Below are 9,984 nucleotides of genomic sequence, written 5' to 3'. Positions count from 1 at the left end.
CACAATTGGTATTACAAAGGGGGGAAATCTGTTAAAGAACAGCATGGCCAAAGTTTCTCAGGTGAGCGATGTGGCCCATGGGCCTCTTGTTTCAGATGGATTTGTACAGGAACAAATTTTTAAAGGTATAACAATTATAAGGAATATTTTGTTGTGGAAACAAGTGAAAGAATATGTTATGAACAACTAAAGCTGTGGTGACTAAAGTGTCCTCCATGTCCCCCTCTTTAACACCCTCGATACCCTGAATTTTACAGCTTAAGTTTACCAAATGCAAGATACATCACAGCTTGATTCGGCATCAATTTTGCCTAATGCCAGCAGATTAAAATTTATAACAAACACTTTAAAATTTATATATGTTTACATTTACATTAGATCTTTATAAAAACACTCCAATCTTCATGTTACATGCATTCACACGTATTCTAATATTTACAAAAAATAAGGTAGGGAATCATGCTTTTCAAAATAAATTGCAAAAGAAACAGTTACTTTTCAAGCAGTTTCAATGTGTATCAGAAATCTGATTAAAACCAGACCTGTATTTTCGCTACCCCATCACAGGAGTCTGAATTAAGTTTTTATCATCATAAAAAAAAAAAAAAATCTGGAAAAAAATTCCCACCCTCAACTAAAAAAAAACAGGGTGGCTACGTGTTTTGGGGAACCCACCTAAACAAATAGATCTGGGTTTGGTCAGAAAAGTATTTCGCGACTAATTCAGTGTCTGGGGTGTTTGTGTTGTAATCTGCTTGACGGCTACGGGCCGTGCATGGCCCTTTTTCCACCTTGACAGCTCATCCTGGACTCCATGCCACTAAACCGAACAAAGAAACATGTATAAAATTTTACGTAAACTACGATAAATAAAAAAAAAATTTTGGAAAGGAAATATTAACAGCCTTTATTCTTATACAGATTCTCTTGTCTGAAATTCTTAATTATAATGAAGAGGCACTAATGTAAAAGATGGCATAGTTTAATATGAAAATAATTCAATGCATACATTGTAAAAAGTAATAAATCATTGTACATCAATGAAATGAATTTTTTATTTCACAAGTCATCAGACAAATTAATGATAAAAAGTCTAAAATATACACCAAATGTTGATGTAATCTTTGCAATTTTCAAAGACGTGATTACCCAGGCACGCAATAAGGGTGGGGGGGGGGGGGGGCTGGCCGCCCACTTTTTTTTCCCAAACTTACTCTTACTATTGGAAATGTTAATAGAAAAGCAAAAATCTCACTTTATACTACAGGAAATTGATATGAGGGAAATGTGGGGAATTCTCCAAAAAATGGTGTTGGCATTGAAAAAAAAATCGACCTCTATCTAACCCCCCCCCCCCCCCCACACACACACACACAAATAGGATTTTCGAGTTTGGTCAAAGGTAATTTTTTTTTTTTTTTTTGCTTGTCAACTTTTTCTGGTAAGTCAATAAGTCAGCAAAAAATTTTCTCTGGCTCCCCCCCCCCCCCCTCAACCACTTTCAAAATCGATGCTACTTGGATGCTACTTGGCTGTTACCTAATTAAAAACTTAAATCACGACAGTAATGATTTTGATTTTGCTATAAGTTTACATGAATATTTTCAATAAATAGATAAATAAAACGCAAAAATAAGTCAATATCTTGTTGATCCATTGTATTTATTAAATTAGACCGGGATCGGGATCCCTTTTCTTGATTCCAGTCCATGATGGAGGTAAAGTTTGACAAACGTATATTTGAGGGTCTAACTGCCCTAGGACTAAATAAGCTACAGTTTGCTATTGTCAGACTAGAATCTTGCAATGGGACGGAAAGTATTTCATTTTCAGAAGTCTCTTGTGGATACGAAGTGTTAAGGGACAAAATAAAACGACGACCCTGTTTCTTCCCGTTTACATCAATCTTCAAAGACGGAGTTTCTTTCTTGCAAAATTTGGAAAAAGCAAGCAGCGATGACTTTAAAAACATGGAATGTGACATGAAAGATGCTGCTTTACGCCTTAATGCATTTTACAAAGCTAAAGGTGAGAAAAGAAATTACTTTGGTGGCAGGGGATAGTTTTTACTAGCTCACCTCAACAAAGTCGAGATAGCTTATGCTATGGACAGATAGATGCTTCTCCTTTGACATATTTTGCCTCAGAGTTATGCCCCTTAGCCACCATCGTCAGATCCAGTTCAATCTCTTGATTTAGCTATATAGCTTCAAATAGCTATATAGCTTTATTAAGCTATTCTGTATAGAGGCTTTAAAAAACGTATTTTCACAAGAAAAATAGTGTTAACTTTACCTCAATAACCAGTGTAACAAATTGAACTTGAATAATGGACATGATAAAGGGATCTGGGAATGTTGCCCTACAGATGACGGCCATAGGGAATAACTCTTGCTTAAATTACCAGGAGAACCATCTATACCCCTGGCGTCTGCGTCCTGATTGAAGTTTTAGGAGCAGGTCTATTCCTAAGTAACTATAAGCCCTACCTGGGCTAAACTAGCATGGATGATGCACCTAGGGATGCTTTGGATGCTGGATATCTGACTTAGATTTTCCGGGTGAGTGACCAGGTTAAAATTTTGGAGCAGGTCCATTCCCAATTTCTGTAACTATAAGCCCTACCTGGACCAAACTTGCATGGATGATGCATCCAGGGATGGACACTATCACACTTGATTGGGATGCTGGATCTGACCTAGATTTTCCACATGAGTGACCAGGTTAAAGATTTTGGAGCAGGTCCTTTCCAAAGTAACTACAAGCCCTACCTGGACCAAACTTTCATGGATGATGCATCCAGGGATGGACACTACCAAACTTGATTGGAATGCTGGATCTAACTTAGATTTTCCACATGATGAGTGAATTTTAGTTAGCATGGATGATGTATCTAGGGATGGATACTTCCAGACTTGCTTTGGATTCTGAATCTGACCTACATTTTCCAGATGAGTGACCAAGATAATTTTTTGGAGTAGCTATATAATATTATGGCCTGTTATGTTAAACTTTTTATAGATGGTGCATCTAAGGATGAAAACTTCCAGACTTGCTTTGAATTTTTGGAACTGACCAAAATTATCTTGAGTAGTAAACAGGTTAAAAGTTTTTGAGCGGGTCTTTTTCCAAGTAACTATATAAGTCCCGCTTAAATCAAACTTGCATGAATATTGATCTTTGGATATACACTAACGGGGAAAACATATGATGTGAAATTTGCATTACTTGTATAACATTCGTCGAGGTGAGCTTCGTAATCTTTGATTACCTATATTTATTTGTAGAGTGTAATGAAACCTGTCTGAAAAAAGTCTTTGACATCAGACTAAAGAGTGAGGAAATGGCAGTTACAGAGACAGATATAAGCATTACACTTGCAGAGCACTTGCTAGGAAAGTTAGCTCCTGGGGAGTCCTACAAAATTGATAATAAAGCAAGGGAAAGGAAGAATTGCAGGTGTGGATGTAAAGTGACACCTGTATTTGGTGGAACAGGAATAGGTATGAAAAAAACAGTTATGAAGATATCCTATTAGTAGGCTTAGAATTGCCTAGTAACTTATTTCATTGAACAGAACTTATAAATGAGAAGATGTGTAACAGTCATGCACCATGGTAAATTTGTCAAGACAATGAAAAATTAGACTGTTTGCAGTATACAAGTGTTCTGTGGCCCCCCTTCTAACACAACATCCTACAAACATAGTTATAAACTAGAAACGATCTCGTTGCGATCAACGAGTAGGTCTTCCGTCCGAATTTTTGAATAGACGAGATATTTTCCTTATGATCTTTGTTAAGACATGATGATATCAAGACTTCCCTAATTTGATTTACTTTGTTTGATTTATATATCAACAAACAGCTATAGATGAAAGTCTGTTGGCCCCTCTAGGTCCTTTATTTGAAGGGTCAGCCCCTTTTTCTTCATATCAAATGATGAGGCTCTGGATTTTAAAGACTTTTTGTTCAAACAACTTTTCAGAATTTTTTCTCGTTTTCGAGATGTGCAGAATAAAAATATTTAGGGGTCATCCATTCAAGTCCTTAATGGGGCCTTTTTTCGAAAATTAAATGGTTGTATATTTTTTAGAATACGATTCTGATCATCATTTATTTAATTCTGCTTATCAAAATATTTCTCCCTTTGGAGATATAAAGAATCAAAGATTTAGCATTTTGGCCCCTTATGGCCCCTAATTATGTAACAATGATCACAATTTTACAATATATTGTCGCAGATCGTAAAGATAAACATTTTTGCTTCAGTAATTTATAACAAAATATTGTTCATTAAAGAGATATCAATAAAGGACTTTTGGCCCTTCTGAGACCTTAATTTGAGGAATCAGCCTCTTTTTCTTTGTATAATATAAAAGCTCCTAACATTCTGCACAACTTCTCTTCAATACGTTTAAACAAATTATGAACAGATAAGACGATATGAAACAAAAGGTGTCAAATTTGGCGAGATGTTTCTGAGACATTTTTTTGGCCCTACCAAGCTCCGGTGCCTTTTGCGCTAGGAAAATTTGGACACGCATATGCAACTTAGCAAACCTTCTTTTACCTTCACTGATAATCTTGACTCAATACCTTCAGTCGTTTAGGAGGAGTTATCTGGACAAGCCGACCCTCTTAAAATCAGTAAATCGTCCATATCTCACGACCGGAAGTGACGATGTACTTATAAAAAATTTCCAATAAGGTTCAGACCAATATCTATCAGATCTGAAAGTTTCGTGAAAATCGACCGAGCCGTTTCGGAGAATGCGCGTGCACAAAAATCGGTAAGAAAAAAAATGATAGGGAAAAAGAAACTGAACGAAAACAATAAGGTCTTCCGTTGGAGACGGAAAACTTTAATAATAGTGAAAAAGAAACAATAGAATAATAGAAGGGTCTTCCGTTGGAAGACCCTAATTACAAAGGTTCACGGCAAAATATGGCTACCGCAAAATAATTCCTGAATTTCCCCCTTCAATTCGAGCATTTCTGCATTGGACAGGTCTGATATTTGTTATGAGATGATAAATCATGTATAAACTTTCTAAGTTTAGCGGAAACATGAACATTTTCGGCGTGGTGACTGTTTTGTTTATAGTGGCGATGGGGCCATGCGCAGCTGCTGGAGCGGATCCAAGGATTTATGAATGAAATAAAAAAGATGGAAATGGAGTTCGATTTCTTCTATATTATTTAATGGCATTATTCATAATAGATATACAAGAAAACGCGAAATGCTAATAAATGCAGCTGACAATCTTTATTTTCTCAAGATAAAAAAAAATTTAAAAAGATAATTATAAATTCTACAGGCAAAACATAGGAAGAATGAATGATAGCAAATTATCAGATGACATTAGGGGAACTAATTTTTAGATAGAACTTATGCGATAGTAAGGTGTCCGTCGTCCGTCCGTCTGTCTGTCCGTCTGTCTGTAAACAATTTTTCAAAACGCTACTCCTCCTACAATTTGCTGGAGCGGATCCAAGGATTTATGAATGAAATAAAAAAGATGGAAATGGAGTTCGATTTCTTCTATATTATTTAATGGCATTATTCACATGCAAGTAATAGATATACAAGAAAACGCGAAATGCTAATAAATGCAGCTGACAATCTTTATTTTCTCAAGATAAAAAAAAATTTAAATAAGATAATTATAAATTCTACAGGCAAAACATAGGAAGAATGAATGATAGCAAATTATCAGATGACATTAGGGGAACTAATTTTTAGATAGAACTTATGCGATAGTAAGGTGTCCGTCGTCCGTCCGTCTGTCTGTCCGTCTGTCTGTAAACAATTTTTCAAAACGCTACTCCTCCTACAATTTTGGTCTGATTTTAATATAACTTGACACACCAGTAGACTATACAAAGATACATAAAATAGTGCATCGAATTTTGATTTTGATGAACGGTGTTGCCATGGTTACTAAAAAAAGAATTTTCTGTGAAATTCCTTTAAAATGCTACTCCTCCTACAGTTTTGATCTGATTCCAATATAACTTGGCACACAAGTAGACTACACTAAGATACATGGAATAGTGCATCGGTTTTTGATTTCAATGAACAATGTTGCCATGGTTACAAAAAATAGAATTATCTGTGAAATTCCTTTAAAACGCTACTCCTCCTACAATTTTGGTCTGATTTCAATATTACTTGGAACACAAGTAGACTACATAAAGATACACAAAATAGTGCAACAGTTTTTGATTTCGATGAACGGTGTTGCCATGGTTACTAAAAATAGAATTTCCTGTGAAATTCCTGTAAAACGCTACTCCTCCTACAATTTTGATCTTATTTCTATATAACTTGTCACACAAGTAGACTACACTAAGATTCATAAAATAGTGCATCGGTTTTTGATTTTGATGAACGGTGTTGCCATGGTTACTAAAAATAGAATTTTCTGTGAAATTCCTTTAAAACGCTACTCCTCCTACGATTTTGATCTGATTTCAATATAACTTGGCACACAAGTAGACTACTTTAAGATACATAAAATAGTGCATCGGTTTTTGATTTCGATGGACGTTGTTGCCATGGTTACTAAAAATAGAATTTTCTTTGAAATTTCTTTAAAATGCTACTCCTCCTACAGTTTTGATCTGATTTCAATATAACTTGGCACACAAGTAAATTACACAAAGATTCATAAGATAATGCATCGGTTTTTGATTTTGATGAACGGTGTTGCCATGGTTACTAAAAATAGAATTTTCTTTGAAATTCCTTTAAAACGCTACTCTTCCTACAATTTTGATCTGATTTCAATATAACTTGGCACACAAGAAGACTACACTAAGATACATAAAATAGTGCATTGGTTTTTGATTTCCATGAACGGTGTTGCCATGGTAACTAAAAATAGAATTTTCTGTGAAATTCCTTTAAAATGCTACTCCTCCTACAATTTTGGTCTGATTTCAATATAACTTGGCACACAAGAAAACTACGCTAAGATACATAAAATAGTGCATTGGTTTTAGATTTCGTTGAACGGTGTTGCCATGGTAACTAAAAATAGAATTTCCTGTGAAATTCCTTTAAAACGCTACTCCTCCTACAATTTTGATCTGATTTCAATATAACTTGGCACACAAGAAGACTACACTTAGATACATAAAATAGTGCATCGGTTTTTGATTTTGATGAACGGTGTTGCCATGGTTACTAAAAATAGAATTTTCTTTGAAATTCCTTTAAAACGCTACTCCTCCTACAATTTTGATCTGATTTCAATATAACTTGGCAAACAAGTAGACTACACTAAGATACATAAAATAGTGCATCGGTTTTTGTTTTCGAGGAACGGTGTTGCCATGGTTACTAAAATTAGAATTTTCTGTGAAATTTCTTTAAAATGCTACTCCTCCTGCAGTTTTGATCTGATTTCAATATAACTTGGCACACAAGTAAATTACACAAAGATTCATAAGATAATGCATCGGTTTTTGATTTTGATGAACTGGTTGCCATGGTTACTAAAAATAGAATTTTCTGTGAAATTCCTTTAAAACGCTACTCTTCCTACAATTTTGATCTGATTTCAGTATAATTTGGCACACAAGAAGACTACACTAAGATACATAAAATAATGCATTGGTTTTTGATTTCGATGAACGGTGTTGCCATGGTAACTAAAAATAGAATTTTCTGTGAAATTCCTTCAAAATGCTACTCCTCCTACAATTTTGATCTGATTTCAATATAACTTGGCACACAAGAAGACTACACTAAGATACATAAAATAGTGCATCGGTTTTAGATTTCGTTGAACGGTGTTGCCATGGTAACTAAAAATAGAATTTTCTGTGAAATTCCTTTAAAACGCTACTCCTCCTACAATTTTGATCTGATTTCAGTATAACTTGGCACACAAGTAGACTACACTAAGATGCATAAAATAGTGCATTGGTTTTTGATTTCAATGAACGGTATTGCCATGGTTACTAAAATTAGAATTTTCTTTGAAATTCCCTTAAAACGCTACTCCTCCTACAATTTTGGTCTGATTTCAATATAACTTGGCACACAAGAAGTCTACACTAAGATATCAGTTTTTGATTTCGATGAACAGTATTGCCATTGTTACTCAAAATAGAAATATCCATGAAATTCCTTTAAAAAGCTACTCCTACAGTTGTGGTCTAATGGCAATGGCTTCTTTTCTCATCCTTTGTTATAAGTACAAACCAGTAGAGCTACAGTCTCGACAGAGACTTCTGGTTTATGAATGAAACTTTTAAAACGTTACTTGTAAGTTGTAGATGTTATATCTGCGAATTCTACCTGGCTGCGCGCTTCCAGGGGTGGGTGGGTGTCTTGAATATAGACTTCTAGATTATCATTATTTTGTAGAAAGAATTAAGCCTTATCATTTTCTTAACTTCAAGAACAGTGCCTTGTTATATGAATGTCAAGGTCATTTTATGTAGAATGTAAAACATTAAAGCGGAATTAGCATTCATTTCAATAAGTGAGAAAGGTGGGGGGTAGGTTTCTTACAGCTTACAAAAAAAAAAAAACAAACAAAAAAACATGGGGGGAGGGGTAAGATTCACACACATGATACATGTTTTAAACATTTTATTTGCTAATATCTCTTCTCTGCGGAACCAGAGAAGGTTTCCTATAGGTCCATTCCCCATTCCGGGGAAGACCTTACCTGCACACTTGTACAATTGGTTTTCCCCCCGCGAAGTCTTTTTATGAGAAAATGAAATGAATATTTTTTAGTGTTTAAGGAAACGTTGAACCTACGTTTGCGAAAGTTCTAAGATATTCAAAGATATTTAATTCCTTCTTTATCAAATCAAGAAACTGGTTATACGTAAAATCAGCAAATAGGGGCCTTTACTTATGTCATGAACATCACAGAAAAAGAAAGAAAGAAAGACAAAGAAATTTAAAAAATCGACTTTCTATCCCCTTTCCTGTGACGACCGGAAGAATTGACGACGGAAAAAATGTTCATCCACACATTCTCAAGTAATGATCTATGACATCTGACACAGTTAACTTTCATATCTTAAGCTGTTCTAGAGAAATGCAGCGGACAAAGGTCATTTCCAGAATTTGGTAAATACGAAAATATTAAGAATACTAGAAACGATCTCGTTGCGAGCAACGAGAGGTCTTCCGTCCAATTCTGGGAAAAAAAACTCGTAAAATCGAGCTGAGAAGTGATTAAAAATTTTGGTCACAAGGAGGATTGAATCCAGGTCGCAAGCGTGAAAATCCAATCCGCTTTTTTCCCCCTTTTATCCCCAACGCGCTAACCATTACGCTATTGGGAGTACTGTTTTAAATGTACTTGTGTATACTTCTGCTACAGTACACCTGTCTAAGAATTATAAAACACGGGCCACTATTCATAATTTCGTGCCAAACGCCACGTTAAATCTTCGCGCCTTTTCTATGGACTGATCTATTAAATAGGTGTGATAGCTTCAATGAAATTAAGAAAAAAGAATGTTCTCATAGCCTACATTTCGAGGTTTAGAAAGTATATTTAACACATTGTACACATTCTATAGAAAAGTAACACAAAAGCAGTGAAATTACTATAATTTCAAACTTTTTTTATTTCCCGTCTCAGAAGTGAACTATGCCGATTAGTTACACTTTCATAAAAAGGTTGAAATGATTCGCCGAAAAACATGCCTCGCTCTACGACAGTCAAGGAATTAGATACCATTTATGTTCAATAACTTGAATCAGATCGTTGAGAAAAGAATGTTAATATAAACTCCATTAGACGATCTTATTAAATGGTTTTCTTATTTTTGTCTCTTGTATTACGACACAAGTGTGCATGGGAAAAACAGTGGTTACGTTTTATACTTACAATATACATCGATATTGTTTCTTGAAAAACTATAATTTATAACTAGGAGACTTATTGTTCACAGAACAATAAGAGGTCTTTCCACCTTCTTTGAATTTCAAATTTGTTATATATCT

At 34.9% G+C, this 9,984-nt stretch overlaps 1 protein-coding gene across 1 annotated transcript; it reads left to right on the top strand.

Annotated features, from left to right (window-relative positions):
* The first annotated feature begins 1,693 nt into the window (after window positions 1-1,693).
* On the top strand, window positions 1,694-3,538 carry LOC134268704 (uncharacterized). Its single transcript, XM_062750947.1, has 2 exons — window positions 1,694-2,028; window positions 3,288-3,538. The coding sequence occupies exons 1-2, from the start codon at window positions 1,710-1,712 to the stop codon at window positions 3,536-3,538; spliced, it is 570 nt and encodes a 189-aa protein (XP_062606931.1). The 5' UTR covers window positions 1,694-1,709.
* The last annotated feature ends 6,446 nt before the right edge of the window (window positions 3,539-9,984 follow it).

This window comes from Saccostrea cucullata, unplaced genomic scaffold, assembly GCF_032062105.1.
Source record: "Saccostrea cucullata isolate Sc308-1 unplaced genomic scaffold, CSIRO_AGI_Scuc_v1 ctg9223, whole genome shotgun sequence".
Lineage (NCBI taxonomy): Eukaryota > Metazoa > Mollusca > Bivalvia > Ostreida > Ostreidae > Saccostrea > Saccostrea cuccullata.
This window is presented reverse-complemented; position numbering and strand designations above follow the sequence as displayed.

Bases quoted from the DNA above. Each gene is read 5' to 3' on its own strand.
- LOC134268704 (XM_062750947.1), top strand. From the start codon at position 1,710: ATGATGGAGGTAAAGTTTGACAAACGTATATTTGAGGGTCTAACTGCC. The intron at 2,029-3,287 runs GTGAGAAAAGAA...ATTTATTTGTAG, and splicing joins TGCATTTTACAAAGCTAAAG to AGTGTAATGAAACCTGTCTG.